The sequence below is a fragment of the Triticum urartu genome, chromosome 3 (assembly GCF_003073215.2).
Source record: "Triticum urartu cultivar G1812 chromosome 3, Tu2.1, whole genome shotgun sequence".
Taxonomy (NCBI): Eukaryota; Viridiplantae; Streptophyta; class Magnoliopsida; order Poales; family Poaceae; genus Triticum; species Triticum urartu.
The window spans coordinates 604,278,406-604,304,633 of record NC_053024.1 but is presented as its reverse complement, the minus strand read 5'-3'; the positions used below and the strand labels follow the sequence as shown (position 1 = coordinate 604,304,633).

General features: G+C 48.4%; 3 protein-coding genes across 3 annotated transcripts; 2 read left to right on the top strand and 1 right to left on the bottom strand.

The window, feature by feature from the left end:
- Positions 1 to 9,359: 9,359 nt before the first annotated feature.
- LOC125545285 (rop guanine nucleotide exchange factor 7-like) lies at positions 9,360 to 13,880 on the top strand. The gene is made up of 7 exons (XM_048709178.1): positions 9,360 to 10,702; positions 10,789 to 10,905; positions 10,994 to 11,148; positions 12,201 to 12,275; positions 12,360 to 12,650; positions 12,748 to 13,110; positions 13,215 to 13,880. Exons 1-7 carry the CDS (start codon positions 10,501 to 10,503, stop codon positions 13,635 to 13,637), a joined length of 1,626 nt encoding a protein of 541 aa, XP_048565135.1. The 5' UTR covers positions 9,360 to 10,500; the 3' UTR covers positions 13,638 to 13,880.
- Positions 13,881 to 14,402: 522 nt separating this feature from the next.
- Positions 14,403 to 15,121, top strand: LOC125545287. The gene is made up of 2 exons (XM_048709180.1): positions 14,403 to 14,826; positions 14,923 to 15,121. Exons 1-2 carry the CDS (start codon positions 14,493 to 14,495, stop codon positions 14,937 to 14,939), a joined length of 351 nt encoding a protein of 116 aa, XP_048565137.1. The 5' UTR covers positions 14,403 to 14,492; the 3' UTR covers positions 14,940 to 15,121.
- Positions 15,122 to 18,753, bottom strand: LOC125545286. The gene is made up of 6 exons (XM_048709179.1): positions 18,424 to 18,753; positions 17,940 to 18,015; positions 17,028 to 17,191; positions 16,856 to 16,910; positions 16,723 to 16,774; positions 15,122 to 15,554 (listed from the first exon to the last, which is right to left on the bottom strand). The coding sequence occupies exons 1-5, from the start codon at positions 18,568 to 18,570 to the stop codon at positions 16,758 to 16,760; spliced, it is 459 nt and encodes a 152-aa protein (XP_048565136.1). The 5' UTR covers positions 18,571 to 18,753; the 3' UTR covers positions 15,122 to 15,554; positions 16,723 to 16,757.
- Between the last annotated feature and the right edge of the window lie 7,475 nt (positions 18,754 to 26,228).

Below are 26,228 nucleotides of genomic sequence, written 5' to 3'. Positions count from 1 at the left end.
GTATCTTTTATACGACTCATGCTCGACCTTTCGGTCTACTGTGTTCCGAGGCCATGTCTATACACATGCTAGGCTCGTCAAGTTAACCCTAAGTGTTTTGCATGTGTAAAACTGTCTTACACCCGTTGTATGTGAACGTAAGGATCCATCACACCCGATCATCACGGCGTGCTTAGAAACGACGAACTTTAGCAACGGTGCACAGTTAGGGGAGAACACTTCTTGATATTGTTATGAGGGATCATCTTATTTACTACCGTCATTCTAAGTAAACAAGATGCAAAAAACATGATAAACATCATATGCAATCAAATAATAAACGTGACATGATATGGCCAATATCACATAGCTCCTTTGATCTCCATCTTGGGGCTCCATGATCACCTTGTCACCGGCTTGACACCATGATCTCCATCATCATGATCTCCATCATCGTGTCTCCATGAGGTTGCTCGCCAACTATTACTTCTACTACTATGGCTAACGCGTTTAGCAATAAAGTAAAGTAATTTACATGGCGTCTCTCGATGACTCGCAGGTCATATAAAAGAATAAAGACAACTCCTATGGCTCCTGCCGGTTGTCATACTCATCGACATGCAAGTCGTGATTCCTATTACAATAGTATGAACATCTCATACATCACATATAGATCATTCATCATTCATCACAACTTTGGCCATATCATATCACAAACCACTTGCTGCAAAAACAAGTTAGACGTCCTCTAATTGTTGTTGCAAGTTTTACGTGGCTGAATTAGGGTTCTAGCAAGAACGTCTTCTTACCTACGTTAAAGCCACAACGTGATTTGTCAACTTCTATTTACCCTTCATAAGGACCCTGTTCATCGAATCCGCTCCAACTAAAGTGGGAGAGACAGACACCCGCCAGCCACCTTATGCAACTAGTGCATGTTAGTCGGTGGAACCGGTCTCACGTAAGCGTACGTGTAAGGTTGGTCCGGGCCGCTTCATCCCACAATACTGCTGAAGCAAGAAAAGACTAGTAATGGCAAGAAAGTTGACAAACCTACGCCCACAACTAATTGTGTTCTACTCGCGCAAGAAGAACAACGCATAGACCTAGCTCATGATGCCACTGTTGGGGAACGTTGCAGAAAACAAAAATTTTCCTACTCGTTTCACCAAGATCATCTAGGAGTTCATCTAGCAACGAGTCATCGGATGCATCTACATACCTTTGTAGATGGCGCACGGAAGCGTTCAAAAGAACGGTGATGATGTAGTCGTACTCGACGTGATCCAAATCACCGATGACCAGCGCCGAACGGACGGCACCTCCGCGTTCAACACACGTACGGGACGGGAGACGTCTTCTCCTTATTGATCCAGCAAGGGGGAAGGAGAGGTTGATGAAGATCCAGCAGCACGACGGCGTGGTGGTGGATGCAGGGCGTCACAGAAGCAGGGCTTCGCCAAGACTACAAGGGAGAGACGTAACGGGGAGAGATGGAGGCGCCAGGGGCTGGTATGAAATCCCTCCTCTCCCCCCCACTATATATAGGGGTGCCATGGGGGGGGGCGCCGGCCCTAGTAGATGAGATCTACTAGGGGGGCGGCGGCCAAGGGGAGGATTCCCTCCCCCCCAAGGCACCTAGGGGTGCCTTCCACCACATGGACTCTTCCATGGTGGAACCCTAGGCGCATGGGCCTATAGGGGCTGGCGCCCCAGCCCACTATGGGCTGGGTTCCATCCTATTTCAGCCCATGGGGCCCTCCGGGATAGGTGGCCCCACCCGGTGGACCCCCGGGACCCTTCCGGTGGTCCCGGTACAATACCGATAACCCCGAAACTTGTCCCGATGCCCGAAACAACACTTCCTATATACAATTCTTTACCTCCGGACCATTCCGGAACTCCTCGTGACGTCCGGGATCTCATCCGGGACTCCGAACAACATTCGGGTTTCTGCATATACATATCTTCACAACCCTAGCGTCACCGAACCTTAAGTGTGTAGACCCTACGGGTTCGGGAGACAAGCAGACATGACCGAGACGACTCTCCAGTCAATAACCAACAGCAGGATCTGGATACCCATGTTGGCTCCCACATGCTCCACGATGATCTCATCGGATGAACCACGATGTCGAGGATTCAATCAACCCCGTACGCAATTCCCTTTGTCAATCGATATGTTACTTGCCCGAGATTCGATCGTCGGTATCCCAATACCTCGTTCAATCTCGTTACCGGCAAGTCACTTTACTCGTACCGTAATGCATGATCCCGTGACCAGACACTTGGTCACTTTGAGCTCAATATGATGATGCATTACCGAGTGGGCCCAGCGATACCTCTCCGTCATACGGAGTGACAAATCCCAGTCTTGATTCATGTCAACCCAACAGACACTTTCGGAGATACCCGTAGTCTACCTTTATAGTCACCCAGTTACGTTGTGACGTTTGGTATACCCAAAGCACTCCTACGGTATCCAGGAGTTACACGATCTCATGGTCTAAGGAAAAGATACTTTGACATTGGAAAACTCTAGCAAACGAACTATACGATCTTGTGCTATGTTTAGGATTGGGTCTTGTCCATCACATCATTCTCCTAATGATGTGATCTCGTTATCAATGACATCCAATGTCCATAGTCAGGAAACCATGACTATCTGTTGATCAACGAGCTAGTCAACTAGAGGCTTACTAGGGACATGTTGGTGTCTGTTATTCACACATGTATTACGATTTCCGGATAACACAATTATAGCATGAATAAAGACAATTATCATGAACAAGGAAATATAATAATAATGCTTTTATTATTGCCTCTAGGGCATATTTCCAACACGTGATAGTTCAGTTAAATGGTTTAGAGTTGAGGTACCGAAGACGTTTTGAAACGTCGCAAAACATATGAGATGTTTCGGGGGCTGAAATTGGGATTTTAGGCTCGTGCCCACGTCAAGAGGTATAAGACCTCCGACGATTTTCTTAACCTGCAAACTAAGGGAGAAAAGCTCAATTGTTGAGCTTGTGCTCAGATTGTCTGAGTACAACAATCATTTGAATCGAGTGGGAGTCGATCTTCCAGATGAGATAGTGATGTTTCTCCGAAGTCATTACCACCAAGCTGCTAGAGCTTCGTGATGAACTATAATATATCAGGGACATATATGATGATCCTTGAGATATTCGCGATGTTTGACACCACAAAAGTAGCAATCAAGAAGGAGCATCAATTGTTGATGGTTGGTGAAACCACTAGTTTCAAGAAGGGCAAGGGCAAAAAGGATAATTCATGAAATGGCAAATCAGCTGCTGCTCTAGTGAAGAAACCCAAGGTTGAACCCAAACCCGAGACTAAGTGCTTCTGTAATAAGGGGAACAGCCACTGGAGCAGAATTACCCTAGATACTTGATAGATGAGAAGGCTGGCAAGGTCGATAGAAGTATATTGGATATACATTATGTTAATGTGTACTTTACTAGTACTCCTAGTAGCATCATGGTATTAGATACCGGTTCGGTTGCTAAATGTTAGTAAACTCGAAATAAAAGGCTGCGGAGTAAACGGAGACTAGCTAAAGGTGAGCTGGCAATATGTGTTGGAAGTTTTTCCAAGCTTGATGTGATCAAGCATCGCACGCTCCCACTACCATCGAGACTGGTGTTTGCGTTGAGCATAGACATGAGTGGATTATGTCTATCGCAATACAGTTATTCATTTAAGGAGAATAATGGTTACTCTGTTTATTTGAATAATACCTTCAATGGTCTTGCACCTAAAATGAATGGTTTATTGAATCTCGATCGTAGTGATACACATTTTCATGCCAAAAGATATAAGATAGTAATGATAGTATCACCTACTTGTGGCACTGCCACGTAAGTCATATCGGTATAAAACGCATGAAGAAGCTCCATGTTGATGGATCTTTGGGCTCACTCGTTTTGAAAAGTTTGAGACATGCGAACCATGTCTATTGGTGTATATGCATGAAGAAACTCCATGCAAATGGACCGTTTGGACTCACTTGATTTCGAATCACTTGAGACAAGCAAATCATACCACATGGGCAAGATGACTGAAAGCCTCGTTTTCAGTAAAATGGAACTAGAAAGCAACTTGTTGGAAGTAATACATTTTGATGTGTGCAGTCCAATGAGTGCTGAGGCGTGTAGTGGATATCGTTATGTTCTTACTTCACAGATGATTTGAGTAGATGTTGAGTACATTTACTTGATGAATCACGAGTCTGAATTATTGAAAGGTTCAAGTAATTTCAGGGTGAAGTTGAAAGATCATCGTGACAAGAGGATAAAATATCTATGATATGGTCATAGAGATGAATATCTGAATTACAAGTTTGGCACAGAATTAAGACATTGTGGAAATTGTTTCACAACTAATACAGCCTGAAACACCATAGTATGATGGTGTGTCCGAACATCATAACTGCACCCTATTGGATATGATGCATACCATGATGTCTCTTATCGAATTACCACGATAGTTTATGGGTTAGGCATTAGAGACAACCACATTCACTTTTAATAGGGCACCACGTAATTCCGATGAGATGACACCGTATGAACTATGGTTTAGAGAAACCTAAGATGTCATTTCTTAAAAGTTTGGGGCTGCGACGCTTATGTGAAAAAAGTTTCAGGATGATAAGCTCGAACCCAAAGCGGATAAATGCATCTTCATAGGACACCCAAAACAGTTGGGTATACCTCATGTCTCAGATCCGAAAGCAATAAGGGATTGTTTCTAGAATCGGGTCCTTTCTCGAGGAAAAAGTTTCTCTCGAAAGAATTGAGTGGGAGGATGGTGGAGACTTGATGAGGTTATTGAACCGTCTCTTCAACTAGTGTGTGGCAGGGCACAGGGAGTTGTTCCTGTGGCACCTACACCAATTGAAGTGGAAGCTTATGATAGTGATCATGAAACTTCAGATCAAGTCACTACCAAACCTCGTGGGATGAAAAGGATGCGTACTACTTCAGAGTGGTACATAATCCTGTCTTGGAAGTCATGTTGCTAGACAACAATGAACCTATGAGCTATGGAGAAGCGATGGTGGGCCTGGATTCCAAAATGGCTCGAGGCCATATAATCCGAGAGAGGATCCATATATGAAAACAAAGTGTAGACTTTGGAAGAACTACTTGATGGTCGTAAGGCTGTTAGGTACACATGGATTTTAAAAGGAAGACGGACAATGATGGTAAGTATCACCATTAAGAAAGCTCGACTTGTTGTTAAGATGTTTTCCGACAAGTTCAAGGAGTTGACTACGATGAGACTTTCTCACTCGTAGCGATGCTAAGAGTCTGTTGGAATTATATTAGCGATTACTGCATTATTTATGAAATCTTGCAGATAGGATGTCAAAACATTGTTTCCTCGACGATTTTCTTGAGGAAAGGTTGTATGTGATACAACCGGAAGGTTTTGTCAATCCTGAAAGATGCTAATAAGTATGCAAAGCTCCAACAATCCTTCTAAGGACTGGAGTAAGCATCTCGGAGTTGGAATGTATGCTTTGATGAGATGATCAAAGATTTTGGGTGTATACAAAGTTTATGAGAAACTTGTATTTCCAAAGAAGTGAGTGGGAGCACTATAGAATTTCTGATGAATATATGTTGTTGACATATTATTGATCAGAAATGACGTAGAATTTCTGGAAAGCATATAGGGTTATTTGGAAAGTGTTTTTCAATGGAAAGCCTGGATTAAGCTACTTGAACATTGAGCATCAAGATCTATAAGGATATACCAAAACGCTTAATGGTACTTTCAAATGAGCACATACCTTGACATGATCTTGAAGGTGTTCAAGATGGATCAGTCAAAGAAGGAGTTCTTGCCTAAGTTGTAAGGTATGAAGTTAAGACTTAAAGCTCGACCACGGCAGAAGAAAGAGGAAGGACGAAGGTCGTCCCCTATGCTTTTGTCATAGGCTCTATACGGTATGCCATGCTGAGTACCGCACCTGATGTGTGCTTTGCCAAATATTTGGCAAGAGGGTACAAAGGTGATCATGGGGATGTGACCTTGAGTGTTAATCACATATCGATGTGAACTGGATTATTGACTCTAGTGCAAGTGGGAGACTGTTAGAAATATGCCCTAGAGGCAATAATAAATTGGTTATTATTATATTTCCTTGTTCATGATAATCGTTTATTATCCATGCTAGAATTGTATTGATAGGAAACTCAGATACATGTGTGGATACATAGACAACACCATGTCCCTAGTAAGCCTCTAGTTGACTAGCTCGTTGATCAATAGATGGTTACGGTTTCCTGACCATGGACATTGGATGTCGTTGATAACGGGATCACATCATTAGGAGAATGATGTGATGGACAAGACCCAATCCTAAGCCTAGCACAAGATCATGTAGTTCGTATGCTAAAGCTTTTCTAATGTCAAGTATCATTTCCTTAGACCATGAGCTTGTGCAACTCTCGGATACCGTAGGAGTGCTTTGGGTGTGCCAAACGTCACAACGTAACTGGGTGGCTATAAAGGTACACTACAGGTCTCTCCGAAAGTGTTTGTTGGGTTGGCACGAATCGAGACTGGGATTTGTCACTCCGTGTAAACGGAGAGGTATCTCTGGGCCCACTCGGTAGGACATCATCATAATGTGCACAATGTGATCAAGGAGTTGATCAGGGGATGATGTGTTACGGAACGAGTAAAGAGACTTGCCGGTAACGAGATTGAACAAGGTATCGGGATACCGACAATCGAATCTCGGGCAAGTATCGTACCGATAGACAAAGGGAATTGTATACGGGATTGATTAAGTCCTTGACATCGTGTTTCATCCGATGAGATCATCGTGGAGCATGTGGGAGCCAACATGGGTATCTAGATCCCGCTGTTGGTTATTGACCGGAGAGTTGTCTCGGCCATGTCTGCATGACTTCCGAACCCGTAGGGTCTACACACTTAAGGTTCGATGACGCTAGGGTTATAGGGAAAGTATGTACGCGGTTACCGAATGTTGTTCGGAGTCCCGGATGAGATCCCGGACGTCACGAGGAGTTCCGGAATGGTCCGGAGGTAAAGATTGATATATAGGAAGTATGGTTTTGGCCACCGGAAGTGTTCCGGGCATCACCGGTAGTGTACCGGGACCACCGGAGGGGTCCGGGGGTCCACCAGGTGGGGCCACCAGCCCCGGAGGCCTACATGGGCCAATAGTGGGAAGGGACCAGCCCCTAGATGGGCTGGGGCGCCTCCCACCAAGGCCCAAGGCGCAAGAGAGAGTGGAAGGGGGCAAACCCTAGGCTCAGATGGGCCTAAGGCCCACCTAGTGGTGCGCCCCCCTCTCTGCCCCCTTGGCCGCCCCCCTAGATGGGATCTAGGGCTGGTCGCCACCCCTAGGGGTGGAAACCTAGGTGGGGGCGCAGCCCCTCCCCTCCCCCTATATATACTTAAGGTTTTGGGCTGCCAGAGACACGATTCAATCTCCCTGTTGGCGCAGCCCTACCCCTCTCCCTCCTCATCTCTCGTAGTGCTTGGCGAAGCCCTGCTGGAGTCCCGCGCTCCTCCACCACCACCACGCCGTCGTGCTGCTGCTGGATGGAGTCTTCCCAACCTCTCCTTCTCCCCTTGCTGGATCAAGGCGTAGGAGACGTCACCGGGCTGTACGTGTGTTGAACACGGAGGTGCCGTCCGTTCGGCACTAGGATCATCGGTGATTTGGATCACGACGAGTACGACTCCATCAACCCCGTTCACTTGAACGCTTCCGCTTAGCGATCTACAAGGGTATGTAGATGCACTCTCCTTCCCTCGTTGCTAGATTACTCCATAGATTGATCTTGGTGATGCGTAGAAAATTTTGAATTTCTGCTACATTCCCCAACAGTAGACTCGCTCGTCAATGAGATCATCGGGCACTCCGTATGCAAGCATTCGGATGGCTGTAGTGCATTTCTGATAAGAGGAGAAGCCAATCTTTTCAAGGGTATCCTCTTTGTATTCGAAATATTATCGTAGCCGACCACCCCCTCTGTAATACGGTTGAAAAGATGTCTACTCATACGGAAACGGCGGCGAAATTTCTGATGTTTGAACAACGGGTTCGTTGTGTCAAAGTAGTCCTTCCAAAGAAGGAAATGCCCGCTCTCTCGGTTGGGATTCAAAGCCGGAAGGTGCCCTGGAATGGAGCGACGAAACACCGGCCGCTGGCTATTGAGGTGGTGATGGACCAACACGGCAGCCAAGATCTCCTCCTCATCATCGGACGAGGAATCATCGAAGTCGCAAAGAAAATTGTGGAAAAAGAACTCGTCGGCGGAGTCCATTTTGTACCTTGGCAAACTGTCGGACAACTTGCGGGCGTCGATGAAGGAGTCGGCCGGTGAAGGGAGTCGCGCCGCCCTCGGACCAGCAACCTGCCCTGGCGGAGTCAAATGAGCGTGCCGGTGTCAGGACGAAGGAGCTGGCCGGGTCGGCGAGGCGGCTTCTTGGTCGCGGCTGTGTCGGGGAGTTGGGGTGGGAAGCTTTCGGATCCACGGCGGCAAGACGACGGTGGCGACGACGTGGGAGGTGGTGGCGTCGTAGGGGTGGATGTTGTGGCACCGGCAACCGGCAGAGGCACCGGAAAAATGGGCGGCGGCGTCGGTGACGAAGGAGGCGGGCGAGGGTTTGCTGTTGGAATGGGAGAGGATGGCCAATGTGTCACCGACCAGCGGGCCAGGGGGAGGAGTAGGCGGGCGGCGGCGTCGGTGACGAAGGAGGCGGGTGAGGGTTTGCTGTTGGAATGGGAGAGGATGGCCAATGTGTCATCGGCCAGCGGGCCAGGGGGAGGAGTAGGCGGGCGGGCGCGCGCGTCCTTCAGGTGTCCGCGCCGACATAAATCCGGCTTAAAAATGGATCAAGAATGAATCAGCAGACGGACGAAAAGCGGACACGTGTCTGTTTGGATCGACGCGTTGGGTCGAATTTTCTGTCCGCGCCGACTCTAACGGACACGCGTGACGAATCGGGGCGTTGAAGTTGCTCTAACCATGCACATAATCACATTTCTAATGCTTCACCGAGCGAAAATGCGCGGCATCGAGGAAGGAATCATGGGCGCTCGAGCAAAACCCGTGGCCGGGTGCGTGACAGGCCAGGCGAGCCTGCGCGAACAAGTAGGCCGCGACAAGAGCTTCTGCCGGAACCGCTCCTAGGGCCGGGGGGTAGCACGCGTCACGCCATCGGGCGTTGGCTTTATCCGTCATCGGGACCATGGGACCTGACTGACTGCCTCAGAACCTTCTTTGTTTGTTCACCAAATCTGTCTGTTTATTACTCTTTGACATTGGGTCCCGAACGTTGGAGCACAACAGACTGGCAGTCGCAGCGTTTAATTCCATTTCTTTACGGGTTCTATCCTGAGAGGTTCTGACATTTGTGTCGCGGTGTAGCAGTGAGATCAGTGGGAGGCAGCGTGACATCTGATGATGAGCGAAGCTGGCAGCGCGGGAGTTACGGACGGTAAAACCCGTGACCGTCTGTAGTACCGTCAAAAACTTGCAGTAGATAGAACATCTGATTAGAAACCTCTGTTATCATTTGGACGACTTGATGGTCTAGAAGATTTTTGTTTGCGCAAACAGAAGGCCGGATTTGGGGTTAAGCTACAAGAGTAGGCGGGTACAGGTTCGGTGGTGATGATGATTCAGAGCCCCATCCAGAATAAATGAGACCTCAGGCTAACTAACTCGACGTGGGTCTCTGCTGTCACGAGTGGGGCGGAAAGAAGAGAGAAATCGATCGTAAAAGGAGTACTCCTACTCATCATCACAACTAAAACTTTCGCGCTGGATATTAATCGCCGCTCACCTCCACTGGAACTTGTATTGCAGTAGGTCAGGGCGATGCACTCGCTCCTTTTCCGCACGAACGAAAAGTCTCAGAAAATACACCCATGATGAGAATACCAACTCTCCGGCCCAGCTAACCCCACGACCTGTATTTCTATAGCTGGAGCAGTCGGCTCATCTACTCCGTGCACGCAGCAACAGCAAAAGCGTGAGGAGGAGCGCGCGCGGCCGGACCAGCAGCGGAAGGTGTCACGCCGATCCGGCCTCTTTATTGTTCGCACGCCTTCCCTCCACCGTTGGCGCTCCTCCCGCCCGCCCCTCTCTCTCAAAAGTAAACCCCTCCCTCCGTCCTCTTCCTCCTGCTCAGAACAGAACCCAACGGTCACTCACTCTTCCCCATCGACCAGCCAGCCAGCCACCCCACGCTTTCCCAAGCCTCCGTCTGCCACTGCTTCCCATCGCTCCACACCCGAGACCACCGAGACGCCAAAAGGAGGCGCACGGAAACGCTCGACTCACCACACGCGCGCGCGCGCGCCAATTTCTTTGCCCCTCGATCGCCGCCCGCGGAGCATAACCCGGCCGCCGGCCGAGGGAGGCAGCGGCAACGACGACACCCATCACAAGTACGGGCGCGCGAGTCAGATCTGCCACGCACGCGCGGCTGCTGTGGCTGGGTGCGATGGGGAGCGGGGAGGAGGAGAGGGGCGGCGTGAGCGAGACCGCCTTCACGGACTCGGCCGACGGGAGCAGCTCCAGCTCCGACGCCGCCTCCACCGACGACTGGCCCGCCCTCGCGCTCGCTGCGCCCAAGAAGACGCCGCCCTGCAGCGGCGTCCCCGACGCCGAGATGGCCGGCAAGCTGAAGCGCAGAGCTGGCCCAGGTACACGCGCTTCTCACTTGTCTACCATCAGAGGGGAAGCAAGTCAGCAACAATGTAGGCACTGGTGCTAATGCTAATGTGTGCAGAGACGGAGATGATGAAGGAGCGGTTCGCGAAGCTGCTCCTCGGCGAGGACATGTCCGGGAGCGGCAAGGGCGTCTGCACCGCGCTCGCCATCGCCAACGCCATCACCAACCTCTGCGGTCAGTATGCCATCCTTGCTTCATTCCTCCGTGATTTCTTTCTTTCTTTCCACAGTAGGAGAGAGTTGTCAGCGAGTGGTTTGCGCAGCCACCATCTTCGGGCAGCTGTGGAGGCTGGAGCCGCTGCCGCCGGAGAAGGCGGCCATGTGGCGGCGGGAGATGGACTGGCTGCTCTGCATCAGCGACCACATCGTCGAGCTCGTCCCCACCTGGCAGTCCTTCCCCGACGGAACCAGGCTCGAGGTACCACCAACCGGCACCTAAACATTTCAACCAGCGCCTGCGATTTTCTTTTCAGCGTACGGGCGCAGGCTAGGCGGACCGAGCACGAGCCGTAGGCCGGCAGGAATCACGAGCACGGTGGATCAAATGTCTTCGCCTGTCAGTACTCCCGGGTGAATGTACATTTGATTATTGAGCACCGCCAGAGCACGGGAACGGTCTATGATGTCGACTTTAGTAGCACATGGACCGCTAGAAAATCGCTATTAAGCACGCATTTAGCAGCCATGGCACCCACGTAAACGGAGCGAAATGTTAGGTGCGCTGATGATTTTTCTGATGGAAACTTTGCGGTTGTGGTGCCATGCTGCTGTGCTCGCGAAATTTGTTGGAGATGAGAGCAGCTGCCCGTGCTGTCTTGATTATCTGACAGCAAATGGTAGCAGTTTAGTTAAAAGCGCCCGATAGGAGATGCCATGCTGCTGATACGAGGTATTTGCCGGAGTACAATGGTACACAACACAGACAGAGGACTCCACAACGGTAACGAAACAAAAAAAGGGAAATTTAAGACAGAACATATTGTGAATGATAGTCTACTGGCTAATGAAATCAAACCAAATCTACAGTTGCGTCCTTCTCTCCTACTCCCTCCGTTTCAAATTACTCGTCGCAGAAATGGATGAGAACTAAAATACATCTAGATACATCCATACCTGCGAAAAGTAATTCGAAACGGAGGGAGTAGTCAGTACGGAGTCCACTGAGACCAAACAGTTGCGTACCATGCGATCGCCCTTTGACAGAGTGGATCGGCGTGCTCCTAAGGCATAAGGAATAGTGACGGGTGACCTACTGGCTTACTGCATATGCATTACAGATCAAACATGAATTGCGATTTATTGATTCTTAGCGATGAAATGACTGACAAGGCGCAAATGTGGCGACTCGTTGATGAAGTTCAGCCTTCGCCTCTAAGCAACTGACATTTTTTTTTTTGAAACGAGGCAAAAGATTTGCCATTTTCATTGAAAAGCGAATGACTTGTAGGTTTTCTGGATCCTTCCTTTCAGATCATGACAAGCAGGCCACGGTCAGATCTGTACATCAATCTGCCAGCGCTTCGGAAGCTAGACCATATGCTCCTTGTAAGTTTTTCGCAGATGTAGTAAATTCACTGCACAGCCAATCTGAAAAATTCAGCAGCTTCTGATAACATGGAAATTTGACAGGAAATCCTGGACAGCTTCAGGGACACAGAGTTTTGGTACGTCGACCAAGGGATATGCGCGGCGGACTGCGATGGCTCCGCCTCGTTCCGGGCGGCCTTCCACCGCCGCGACGACAAATGGTGGCTGCCGGTGCCCCGGGTGCCACCCGGGGGCCTCCGCGACAAGACGAGGAAGCAGTTGCAGCACAAGCGCGACTGCGCGAACCAGATCCTCAAGGCTGCCATGGCCATCAACAGCAACGCCTTGGCAGAGATGGATGTCCCCGAATCATACCTCGACTCTCTGCCAAAGGTATCACCACCATGATCTAGCCTCAGCGTGCAATATTCATTAATGTCAGTAGTAATGTCTCTTGCTCACAACTTGGTGGTGCAATTTTGTGTGGTAGAACGGGAGGGCGACCTTGGGCGACGTGATATACCGCTACATAACGTCGGATCACTTCTCCCCCGAGTGCCTTCTCGACAGCCTAGACCTGTCGACGGAGTACCAGGCCCTGGAGATTGCCAGCCGTGTCGAGGCGTCGGTCCACGTGTGGCGCCGCAGGGTGCCCGCGAAACCGGTGAACGGCTTAGGCCGCACCGCCAGCGCCAGCGCAAGGTCATGGAGCATGGTGAGGGACATGTTAATGGATTCGGAGAAGAGGGAGCTGCTCGCGGAGCGGGCTGAGGGCCTCTTGATATGCCTGAAGCAGAGGTTCCCTGCCCTGACGCAGACAAGCCTGGACATGAGCAAAATTCAGTACAACAAGGTCGGCTTGTTGTGCAAGTCTGTGTCCCTTTGTATGTCTTTCCACCCATTTGCCTGTCAAACAACTGAATTCATTCACCCTACTGCGTGGTGAACAATTTTCAGGATGTGGGCAAGTCGATCCTGGAGAGCTACTCGAGGGTTCTGGAGAGCCTGGCGTCGAACATCGTGGCGCGCATCGACGACCTTCTCAACATCGACGAGCTGAACAGGCACGTGGAGCAGCTGTCGTCGGGTGAAGCTGACCTGAAGATGGCCTGCGGCAGGGCCGTGGTGCCACCCTACCAGCAGGTGCCTGCCCCGGGCACGCCGTTTGTGACGTCCTACGCCACGCCTAGCTTCTCCCCGGGGCGGCTGTCGAGCCCGAGGACCTTGGTCGGTGCCGGCAGACGGTCTCAGGGCAACAGGGCTGCCGCCGCTGCCGCGAAGAAGGCCTTGACGGACCATCTCGGCCCGTCGGAGGTCAGGGGGATGATCATCGTGAACCGGAGCACGATGGTCGATGTCTCGACGACCACGGATCTGTGAGGCTGGGCCGGTGGACGGCTCGTAGAATTGCCGAGGACCAGCCTGCCGGTCTCTCTGTGCATAAGTGTGTCCTTCATTTGTGCTTACGTTCTTACTGTATTTTTAACTCTTAGTGCTTAGCTATGGAGTACCGCTGCTGCTTCTTTTTGCGAGAAGAAGCTGCTATGTATTGTTCCGTGCCAAAAAAGAAGAATGAAAAAGAAAAACGAAGCGTCCTGCTCTTTGCAGACCTCGTGATCAGATATTACCATAATCTGAAAGTTCAGTTTGCTTGCTAAATCAGGTGGAATTACCTGCAGCAGTTAGTTGGATTTGTACGGAGGGACTCCAGTTAAAAGTGAATACCTGCAGCTTCTACTGCCGTTTCAGGTACCTGAAGAACCGGAAAGGCAGTGTGGCTTGGTTCTCGCGTTTTCAAGAACTCCGGCCAGTGATCGCACCGCCGACGTACCCGCAATGATGGCGAGCCGAATCTTTTCCATCGCAAGGCCATACGTGGCTGGTCTCCAGAGACCGCAGAGAAATTTCCATGGCCGTTCATCCTGCCACCAGTGTAGTGGAGTGCAGTAGGTAGTGCTCGAAATGGCATCGCGGAGAGAGCTCAGTGCATGCGCGGGGCCAAAAGAGAAGAGATAAACGGTAGTGGAGTGCGTCCTCCACTTCGGGCCTTTCACACCATGGCCGTGGCGAAATCTTCAAGCAGAGCATCGATGGCGTCCCTCGACCCTCCGCACCGGAGCGCTGTATATATAGCCCGGACGGGACGTCGAGACAGACATCATCGGAGTGCGGCACGGGTGCATACAGAGAGGCTAGAGAAGAAGAGAGGAGTGAGGTGCAGCCAAGAGAAAAGAGATGGAGACCAAGGCGGCAAGGTGCCTCTGCTTGCTGGCGATGCTCCTGGTGGCCGGGCTCGGGGCGGCGCGCGGCGCCGGGGAGTGCGGCCGCGTGCCGGCGGACAGGATGGCGCTCAAGCTGGCGCCGTGCGCGGCGGCCACGCAGAACCCCCGGGCCGCGGTGGCGCCCGGCTGCTGCGCGCAGATACGCAGCATCGGGCGCAGCCCCAAGTGCCTGTGCGCCGTCATGCTGTCCAGCACCGCGCGCCAGGCCGGCGTCAAGCCCGCCGTCGCCATGACCATCCCCAAGCGCTGCGCCATCGCCAACCGCCCCATCGGCTACAAATGCGGCCGTAAGTTCATTTGTTCTGATGCTCGGTCGTTTCCTCTGTAGCTACTCTGTCCCTTGGAGCCATCATTGTTTGCCTTGCTCTGCTTTTGCTGTGCAGCATACACCCTGCCATGAGGAGCAGATGTGGTGGAACTGGAAGATCTTTCCAACTCTTGGAACTTCTGGAAGAGCAGATGGGACACACCTGATGCCATCTTTGCCATGTGGAACTTTTACTTGAATCTTTTATGAATAAATAATGTGGTTGTAATGCCTCTGTTGGAATAATATAAAGTACCTCTGCAAATCTTACGGTATATTGACAAGAACACTTTCCAAACTTATATATGAAGTTCCAACAGTACAGTTTTAACAGTACAATGTAAATGATCTCTGCTTCTCCAACGCTTCTGGTCTGGAGAGAGGATCAGAGGGTACAAGCAGGACAGGTTTGATACTATGTATAGGAGTCAGAGACCAGGCTGCCCAGGTTGGGCGGGATGGCCTCAGGACCCTTTATGCAACCTGACACCAAGTTCTAGGTACTTGTAGGTTCATTACATTTCACAGCTAAAGCACAAGCTATGGAATAAGAAGGTAAAGGCACACACACGCACACACAGCATCTGCCCAGGAGTGATGATGCGTCCAAATACTGCCACCACTGATGAGCGAATGTTTTCTCCACTATGTAAGGTATATAACTGCTATCAAGGAAATTAGGTTCAACACCTCTCCCCCTTCGATTTCCTGCCAACAGCGGTGAAACAGAACGGTGAGGAAACGATCAAACCAATGATGCAATGGCGATGATTTAGGTAAATAAAAATCATCACCAGGAGACACAAAACATTCTGCAGCTTAACTAGGTCTGATAGGTTCTGACTATGTTGCCATCACTGGGGCTCTAGGGAACCTTGGTTCAAAATCAGGATTCACAAGTTGCTTAAAATGTCTTTTTTTAGAAATTCAGTACTGTTCTACGATAATACAAAAATATGACTATCCTCAAGAGTGATTTACACTACGGCCTAAGCAGTATCCTCTTTTGGAATAATTCTGTTTCTAAAGACGAAAGTAATGGTATAGCAAGCAATACAACTTGATGGAACATTCGCGCAAGTGGTGAGCATACTTGTGCTGTTGCTTCCTCACCCAAAGTGAACTGGATACAACGCTAGGTCCTCAGACTACATTTAAGGCAACTAATTGTTTGACCCTAAACTCCCTAAAGATAGTGATTAAGACATAAGAAGTAGGGCGTTAACTACGGTTTTTACCCAGGACATTGCTTTTCTTCCCGGTGACCTTTGTTATCTTATCTCAACCACAACTACATCATTGTACTGTACACCAACCCCACAGCTAGTTACCTAGAGAAAAATAATTCGCCATTGACGTTAAAGCCTTGACACTGGCAACACAGGTGAATAAACAAAATTTCTTCATCGTATATGATGATATTATAAATAGGAATGGAAGAGAAGAAATATACTCTCTGAAGAGCTGGGAGAAGAATTTGGGTTTGGGCAAATTTCACACGAAAAATTAGGTGAGAGTGAAATATTTCATATCACTAATAACTAAATTCCATCCCATATTAAGCTTTGAGTAATTCAAAGTTTACTACTGTACATATTAACTATTCTGACTTCTGAAACAAAGTATGCGAGAATATGTTCACTTTCTGATAAAGAACAGCATCTGTGAACACGATAACTGATGCAGAGGCGAAGTGAGCAAAAGTGGATATCAGTTGCTCAGGTGGGCATACACCCCCTATCGCTTTCCAGAAAATTATCGATTGCCTATGTAAGCTGAATAATATATAGCATATCACACGTAAGCAGAGAGCAAGACCAAACCATAATAATGTAACCAATGTCCAATAGTAAGGTCCTTGTTTAGTCGTTTTTACCTTGTTCGTAAAGGGAGAGGACACCAAGCTCTTGCTTAGTAGTAAAACGAGCCTGGAAACAAAATAAATAAATACATCAGTCAACCATATAACTCAGTCATAACATATGTCCGAATATACAACAACACTATACCTTGCCACCAATCGCCATGAGAATCTGCGACAGGATCCTTCTTATCCACCTTGTACTGAAATGAACAAAAAAGTGTTTAAAACCTTGGTTGCCTAAAGTGCTGATTAAAAAAAAGTGAAAGTACTTATGAATTATAAGCATGAGTTATGCTTTTTGTTTAGCAATTTCTTACATCACTGTATTCCGCAGCTTGCTTGGGCGCAGAGCAGCCATAATATTCTCGGCCACCATAGTGCACAGAAGAACCAAAACAAGACGATGTACCAACCGAGTCATACTTGTTATCCTTGGTATATGTTGTGCGGCCCCTAGCAGGACTCCACTGGGATTTACCATCTGTAAGACAAATAAATATGTTAGTTATTTTTCTGTCGTTGCATTTCTCAGTGATTCAAACCAAGCAAGATAGATCACCAAGACGATATTACTTTATGAAAGAAACAACCAATAATGTGTTGACATGACTATCGGCAGAGTTTAGCGCTTAGGGTCGTGGCGTTTATTCTGATTGAAACTGACCTACTCGTAGGTTTGTCTATAACTTTTTCCTTCAATTATATAATGCATAAAGATGCAAGGCTTTTGCACTTTCTCAAAGATTTTTTTTGTGGGGACAAGAATAAGAAATAGAAACTTCTTTTTTTTAGAACAGAAATAGAATTTTCTGGTTGATTGAAGATAGCCAACATGTACACGCTGTACTTAACCTTGTGCAAGTATGAAAATTACAACCAAAGATCAAAGCTCCAAAGTTTCAAAACTTATCGGTCAGTGAAATTTCATCTCTTCTCCTTTAGAAAGTAAAGGTGGGTGGGCTTTGCTGATCAACTGATGCGGGCAAGAGTTATACATGCTTTAAGTGCTTTTGTGATTTTCTTTTGAGGGATTAAATGTTTTTGAGTTTGGAAATTTTCCAACGCTTCCTCGGCACCAAGTAACCTGCTGTTTCTTGAAAGAGAAGACAGTTCATTGATATAGATGTGTGACGTACTATTCCGTTCCATTTCCACAGTACGTAGTACCGGAATGGCAAAAAGGAGAATATGAGACGAGACGAGACGAGAGGAGGGAGTTGTGCAACTACCTGTCATGCTGGCCTGAGCATTGCCGTTCTGCCCCTTGAAAAGAATGGCGTACAAGTCCTGCTCTTTGCCGTTTACCTTGAAAACAAGACAAAAACGGGAAACGTCCAAATTAGATGGCAACATCACAATATGAATCCTTCGCCCGTAAGAAAACATCGCAGCATGAATCCCCCAAATTAATAAGGCTTATTACGGCGGGGATACTGTAAGATAATCGGTGTCCACTTGGAGAGACGGGCGTATCTAGATCAAAAGTCTACCAAAATTCTCGCATATTCAGTCCAACAGACGGCGGCTCATATACGAAAACTAAAATCATCGCGCGAACGAGGAAGGATTAAGAACAAGACGAATCCGATCTACTCCGGCGTCTGCTCCGCCGCAATCCCGCGAGAGATCACGTCGGGCGGCAGCGCAGGCGCCGGCCGAGACACAGAGACATAACACCGAACAGGGAGAAGGCGTGAGGAAAGAGACGGGTACCCCGTGCGGCGCCGGGTGGAACAGGCTGCTGAGCGGCGAGTCGGCGACGGCGTCGGCGGCGGCGGCGGCGCGGGGAGGCGACTCCTTAGTCGCCGCGCGCGGCTGCGGCTGGGGCTGGGCCTGGGGCGAGGACCTCTTGGGCTCCATTTCGGGGGACGGACGGACGGGCGGATGGGGAGGGGGAGCTGCCGCTGGGGATTAGGGCACGTGAACGGGGCGGTTGTGCCGTAGGCGGCGGCGGGAGGAGGGAGGAGGAGACGGGGAGTCCAGGCAAGCGCTACTGCTCAACTACTCGACTCGTGGCGCCCTGCTCCGGCCTCCATGCGTGCCCCCACATTTAAAGGGCCCAGGCCGCGGGGGTGTGCGCCGCCATTACGTGGATCTCGAGGGGCCTACGCGCGAAACTGTGGCGGATAGATGCCCCGCCCCTCGGTAGTGAACGCGTCCCGCCGCCGTTCAGGTTCAGCTGTTGCCGTCGGCCGCGCCGCGGTGGCGAGCGTGGGTGGGTGTGCCGCCAACCAGTCGGAGGGGACGATGGGCGGCGGCGAAAAGGACGTGACGCTGATGCGCGACGGAAGAGATCCATCGCCGGACGTCTCCGTTCGTTGTGCTACACCGGGTCGAGCTCGACAGAGGGGGGAGGCTTTACGGCGCGGAGTGCTGACGGGTAGCTGGACTGACGGAACGTGTGTCGATGACACGTGGACCCGCGAGACGGGATTCCGTCGAAACTAACGGGGGTCGTGTGTCGATGACACGTGGGCCCGCGAGACGGAATTCCGTCGAAACTAACGGGGGTTGGGGGTTCTGTGTAAAGACCAAACTGCGTTCGGGGGATTACTTTTTTTCCTTTTTATTTGCGGGAAGAAAATGGAACCGTCTGAATGGAGAAGATCTAAAATTAAATGTAGAATATCCTCTTGACAGAGGATTCGGGAAACATTAAATAGAGAAGATCCAGAATTCATGTCATGTCATATTCACTGGATCTCCATGTAATTGGATTTGCACAAAAGGTAGGTTGGTTGCACCGAACGAGCAAGCGAATATTTTGAGGGAGATTTGGGTATTTATTTATATATATATACAAAATAAAGTTGAAAGGGGCTCTATAGGATTAATAAACCTTCAAATTTCTATGATCTTACATAGAACTTGTAGCAAAATATAAACCTTTGCTTTGTAAGAACCTATCCTATATAGACTGACTGCTAAAGGTGCAAACACCAAAGGGCATAAACTGTAAAATGTAAATGACGTCAAGGACTACTGGTGTAATAAGTCACTCAATAAAGACTCAACCTCGATAAAGATTGTATCAGTTGCAAGGATAATACTTCTTGGGCTCGATGTGGAACTGAGTATATAACTTCTTTCTTTCCACTTGGGATCAAACTGGGGACTACTAAAGAATATATCCAGTGAAGTGGTTGTATAAACGGTAAGAGGAAGAAGGAGACTACAAGTCATTATGATGGTGCGACATGACCTACAAAGCAATGCTAGAAACAAAATGGATGATGAGACTAGTGGTGGCATAGAACATCAATGGATGAGGATGAGAACATGTAGGAGATAATGCAACACATAAGGACTATACGTACTAGCTTGAGACTAAGAGTGTGTTTGGATGGTGGCCAACATCCATCCTACCAACTTTTTGGTTGTGACCAAATTTTTGGTCTGTGTTTGAGTGGCTACCAATTTTTCAGTTCTTCAATGCTTGTATGTCGCTCTAGTCCTTTTTTTTGCCAATGTTGACCAATTCATGGGCAAACAAAAAGCTCCACCAAAATTTTGGCTAGCCAACTATTTGGTAGGGCAAAACTAGGCTAAAACCAAACATACCCTAATCCTTGGGGATCGCCTCCCTACTTCAGATAAACACGTGGAGAAATGCAAGAAAGTCATGATCAAAAGAAATGTCTAATTGTGTCCCCATCAAGGACAATTATTTAGAGAACAAGAACTATGACTGCCAAATTTGTTAAATTATTTTTATTGAACTTTAAAATCATGTTTGCAAGTACCTTTGCGAGTACACATGTATTATAGGCAACCTCTCATATATATGAAGGGAAAAACAACATTCCTAGTGCAAATATGAAATATTACGAAAATTGGTTATTTACCACATTTTGTAAAACATTGGATGTTGACGTGAGTTTTGTATATACAATAGAGAAGAACGTTGTCCCTTTTATGGAGGAAAAAATGGGAACAATCATGAATGCACACGAATCAAGTATGCCACTTGCAACATCTGGTTGGTTATTTACTATAAAAACACAGTAGATTTCAACTTGAATAACAACTATAATTTTTCTAGTGTGACTAGCAATTATGCAAGCATACCCTATTGTGTGCTATACATTAGTCAAATGTTCGGGGGAAAAAGTTGGCAATACATGTTATATCAATAATTAAATTTACAAACATGTACATTCGACGATTGTACATTTTTTTATAATCAACAGGGAAATAACAACCAGACCCAAATAGAGACAAAAACTGTAGATCGGTGATACAAAACACCTAACAACTAGACCCAAAGAGAGACAAAAATTACAAAGTGGTTTATGACACTTGCAACAAGGACCCCAAAGAGAGAAAAAGGAACAGAATCGGGGCCAGATCTATCCCCTGACAGAACTAATATCGCTGGCGCCGAAGACGAAACCACTTGGCTTGACGGAACTTCCATAGCACCATGCCATCGATTCCTTCCCGGAGCAGCACCGTCACCCCTTTGTCATCATCGCAGAGTAATAAATTGGGCCGCCTTTCGGTCATAGAGTAAGACGGATTGTCGAAGGAGGCGACCATTATCCGCCATGGGCACCATAGCTCCTCCAAAACCACTGCTGATGATGCACTCGAATCCTATCTGCAACATCCATCACCCAATATCTCCTTCATTGCCTCTCCATCACCATAATGAATCCTATCTGCAACATCGATCACCCAGTATCTCCTTCATTGCCTCTCCATCACCACAATGGAATTGTCCATCGAGCAAGAGATGGAGATCCTTTGGCAGATCAAGGCCGGAACTAATCTTTCTAAAAGCTCATATCCAACGAGACATCGAACCCGAGCCCCACCGAGATCTTCCACCAACTCTCCCACCATTACCTTTATGGCAAGAAAAAAGAAGTAAAACCAGCATAGTGGCTCTCCCTGGAGCGACGACACACTTGTTAGAAGAGGCGACACCAGATCCATGGTCCATCGCACCCTCCAGCAGGGAGGTGGGTAGGAACACCACACCTATGAGCACCGCTTGTTTTGCGCTAGTGGAGGTGGATGACACTCGAACGTTATGGCGCTAGTCGCCAAGGAGAAAAATCAAGGCATGAGCCTTAACCCTAGACTACTATGCACACGAGGAATCCAGAGTCCTCTACATTCGCCGCTCTAGCCGGTGAGGCCGCCGAAGAGACAGAGGAGACATAGAGAGGGGATACAGGGGAGTGAAATGACGTGTTTGTTTCATTCGTTTGGTCTAAGAGAGATCAATGTGAAATTAGGATTGTAATAATATTCTAAATGTATGAATTATAGCAAATGAGTCCAAAAGGGGAAGGAAAGCAAAAGTATGCTATTCCAATCTCTGACAATTTAATGACTAAACCTCTTTCTATATGAAAGTTGTTATCTTCATGTCTAGATAAAGTTCGTACTAGGCTCCAAATAGGTATATTTCATATACTCAAAACATGGAAATCATAAAGCCTAATGTAGCATGTGCCACCTCAATAATAATTAATGTGCCTTGAGATACATGTCACATTTAAGTTCAAACTCGTAATAAATAACTTACGCTCTGTACTAACACTGAACGCTCCCTCCGTTTCGGGCTTAGATTAAAATTTTGATCCCAGCCGGATGTGGGCTCAAAGCTCCGATGCGTTTATCTTGAGAAGGATGTGCCGACGAGGAGTCAGCGGAATTGGTTTTAAGATTCGACCCCCCGGATCCTTCCAATTGGTTGGTCTTGTGATGATCCGTTAACTTGCACTTCAGCACTTGATTCCCTTCCATACAGAGATCTTTGGCCGAATCCAGAGAAAGAGCATAAGGCTCGGGAGTAAGCTCACGATCATCACGCTTTGACTCTTGAAGGAGGAGATACGATATGTGGTGTTTTGATTGTTTAGATGATCCAGTAATGGGAGATTTTGGCGTAGGGAGTGTTGGGTTTCGTAGTAATTTCAAACAATTTCCTACGCACACGCAAGATCATGTGATGCATAGCAACGAGGGGGAGAGTGTTGTCTACGTACCCAACGCAGACCGACTGCGGAAGCGATGACACGACATAGAGGAAGTAGTCGTACGTCTTCACGATCCAACCGATCAAGCACCGAAACTACGGCACCTCCGAGTTCGAGCACACGTTCAGCTCGATGACGATCCCCGGACTCCGATCCAGCAAAGTGTCGGGGAAGAGTTCCGTCAGCACGACGGCGTGGTGACGATTTTGATGAACTACAGCAGCAGGGCTTCGCCTAAACTCCGCTACAGTATTATCGAGGTATATGGTGGCAGGGGGCACCGCACACGGCTAAGGAATAGATCACGTGGATCAACTTGTGTGCTTCTGGGGTGCCTCTGCCTCAGTATATAAAGGAGCCAAGGGGGAGGGGGGCGCCGGCCAGGGAGGAGGGCGCAGGAGGAGTCCTACTCCTTCCGGGAGTAGGACTCCCCCCCCAATCCTATTCCAACTAGGATTCCCCAAGGGGGGAAAGAGAGAGGGGGGCCGGCCACCTTCTCCTAGTCCTAATAGGACTAGGGGAGGGGGAAGTGGCGCAGCCACCTTGGGCTGCCCCTTTCTCCTTTCCACTAAGGCCCATGAAGGCCCATATGGCTCCCAGGGGTTTCCGGTAACCTCCCGGTAACCCGGTAAAATCCCGATTTCACCCGGAACACTTCCGATGTCCAAACATAGGCTTCCAATATATCAATATTTACGTCTCGACCATTTCGAGACTCCTCGTCATGTCCGTGATCACATCCGGGACTCCGAACAACCTTCGGTACATCAAAATGCATAAACTCATAATGTAACTGTCATCGTAACCTTAAGCGTGCGGACCCTACGGGTTCGAGAACAATGTAGACATGACCGAGACACGTCTCCGGTCAATAACCAATAGCGGGACCTGGATGCCCATATTGGCTCCTACATATTCTACGAAGATCTTTATCGGTCAGACCGCATAACAACATACGTTGTTCCCTTTGTCATCGGTATGTTACTTGCCCGAGATTCGATCGTCGGTATCCAATACCTAGTTCAATCTCGTTACCGGCAAGTCTCTTTACTCGTTCCGTAATACATCATCTCACAACTAACATATTAGTTGTAATGCTTGCAAGGCTTTATGTGATGTGTATTACCGAGAGGGCCCAGAGATACCTCTCCGACAATCGGGTGACAAATCCTAATCTCGAAATACGCCAACCCAACATCTACCTTTGGAGACACCTGTAATGCTCCTTTATAATCACCCAGTTACGTTGTGACGTTTGGTAGCACCCAAAGTGTTCCTCCGGCAAACGGGAGTTGCATAATCTCATAGTCATAGGAACATGTATAAGTCATGAAGAAAAGCAATAGCAACATACTAAACGATCGGGTGCTAAGCTAATGGAATGGGTCATGTCAATCAGATCATTCAACTAATGATGTGACCTCGTCAATCAAATAACAACTCATTGTTCATGGTTAGGAAACATAACCATCTTTGATTAATGAGCTAGTCAAGTAGAGGCATACTAGTGACACTTTGTTTGTCTATGTATTCACACATGTATTATGTTTCCGGTTAATACAATTCTAGCATGAATAATAAACATTTATCATGATCATAAGGAAATAAATAATAACTTTATTATTGCCTCTAGGGCATATTTCCTTCAGGGAGTACGCTGTGGGGGTTTTGATCATTGACCGATGCTTCCGTTGTTTTGGAGTGACCACACAACGGGACTTGTATGGGCCACCAATGTCGGTACTAAAACCGGCTGATCTTGGATAGGGGGTCCCGAGTTGTGGATCTTCAAACAATTGGTAACAGGAGACAAGGGAGACGATATTTACCCCGAGTCGGGCCCTCTCGAAGAGGTAAAACCCTACGTCTTGCTTTGATTGTATTGATGTGATGGAGTATCAAGTACAAGATGATCTACCTCAAGATCGTATGTTGTGTTCTAAACCCTAAGACTAGTAATTGTGCCTCTACAGATTAAACCCCTTGGCTTATATAGGCACCGGGGGTATCTAGGGTTACATATGGTCGGTTGCCAACTAGGAATAAACAGGACGACTATCAGAGTTGTCCTTGAAGTATGCACCAAGTCTTCGGTGGTGTCCATCTTGATCACGTCATGATTGATAGCTTCTGGAGTCCTTCCTTGTGGAGATCGGTGGGCCGCAAGCTCGGCCCATGGACTGTGGGTCGCATAGGTTGGTACCCCTAGTCCAGAACACCATCAACCCCCAGCATGGTATATCGGCATGTGCAAGTGAAGTTGCTTCGCAGCCCCCAAACGCTTGTGGCACCCATCTGATGCGTCAACATCGACCTCGACATGGTCCTCGAGAGTTTTCCTGCCAAGTGGGCCACCATCCCCACAAGATATCATGGGCTAGCTCTGTATATGCATTGTCTGTGGAGGATTAGTTTGCAGCCTCTCATCGACACAGCGGCGGGTAAGCTCTCCCTATGGCATGGAGGCAACATCATAGAGGCCGGAAGGGATGCCCTTGTCGAAGCAGTCCTCATGGCGTAGTCGACCTACCACATGACGCCCTTAGTCCTCACAGATGGGACGCTTGGGGCAATGATAAGCTTGAGCATGACTTTCTCTAGGCGGGCTCCGACAAGATTTCGAATGTTAATGTAAGGTGAGCTGGAAGCTGGTCTGCAGATGAAAAAGTTTGGAGGCATGGGGATTTTGGACTTGTGCAAGTATGCTAGAGCACTCTGGTTGTGTTGGCCATGGTACAAACTGAAGGAGCCAGATTGGTACTGGGTTGGATTCCAGACACCTTGTAGCAAGGTGGACATGGACCTCTTCCACATCGCAACTACCATCATGGTGGGTGATGCCCGAAACGCGGAGTTTTCGCACTCCTCGTACTTCTTGGGACCAAGCCAAAGGATATTACTCCCCTGATCTTTGATATCTCCACTGGCAGGAGCCTCTCCATGTGGGATGCTTTGCATGGCGTTGCTTGGCTAAGGAAGATCGAAAATGGCTCTTGCGCTCTCGGTGACCCACATTGTGCAATTTTGCACCCTTTGAGCAAGTCTGGAACAAGTGCAACTCTGCGATGACATTGTCGACAATATTGTTTGGAAGCTGACCACTAGCACAAGTATCGCTCGGCATCTGCCTACAAGGCCCAATTCCACGTGATGATTGGCACCATCATGGCACCTATGGTTTGGGGCAACTGGACACCTCCCAAGTGCAATTTTTCCGCTTACCTTTCCTCAAGAATAGAGTCTAGATGATGACCGTTTGGAGAGAAGTGCTTGGCCAAACTACAGTTTATGTCAGCTTTGCAAAAGGGAGCCTGAGTCGGCGGTCAATACATGTTCATGTGTAGGTTTTCTGTCAAACTTGGAATGTCGTCAAATCTTAGATTGATGCGTTGGACACCGCTACCTGGCAAGCGCTCTCCTCGGTTCATGCTTTGGTGGCAGGCCATTGTGTTGCAAGGAGGGTATATGAGCACGTGATGACCTCGCTATAATGTTGGCCGTTTGGGACTTGTGGAGAGAGAAATGTAA

Excerpts from the sequence above, each read along its gene's own strand:
- LOC125545287 (XM_048709180.1), top strand. The coding sequence starts at position 14,493 with ATGGAGACCAAGGCGGCAAGGTGCCTCTGCTTGCTGGCGATGCTCCTG.
- LOC125545285 (XM_048709178.1), top strand. The coding sequence starts at position 10,501 with ATGGGGAGCGGGGAGGAGGAGAGGGGCGGCGTGAGCGAGACCGCCTTC. Across the intron at positions 10,906-10,993 it reads CGCCATCACCAACCTCTGCG|CCACCATCTTCGGGCAGCTG; the intron begins GTCAGTATGCCA and ends TGGTTTGCGCAG. Across the intron at positions 11,149-12,200 it reads CCGACGGAACCAGGCTCGAG|ATCATGACAAGCAGGCCACG; the intron begins GTACCACCAACC and ends CCTTCCTTTCAG.
- LOC125545286 (XM_048709179.1), bottom strand. The coding sequence starts at position 18,570 with ATGGAGCCCAAGAGGTCCTCGCCCCAGGCCCAGCCCCAGCCGCAGCCG. Across the intron at positions 18,016-18,423 it reads TCCACCCGGCGCCGCACGGG|GTAAACGGCAAAGAGCAGGA; the intron begins GTACCCGTCTCT and ends CTTGTTTTCAAG. Across the intron at positions 16,911-17,027 it reads AAGCTGCGGAATACAGTGAT|TACAAGGTGGATAAGAAGGA; the intron begins GTAAGAAATTGC and ends TGTTCATTTCAG.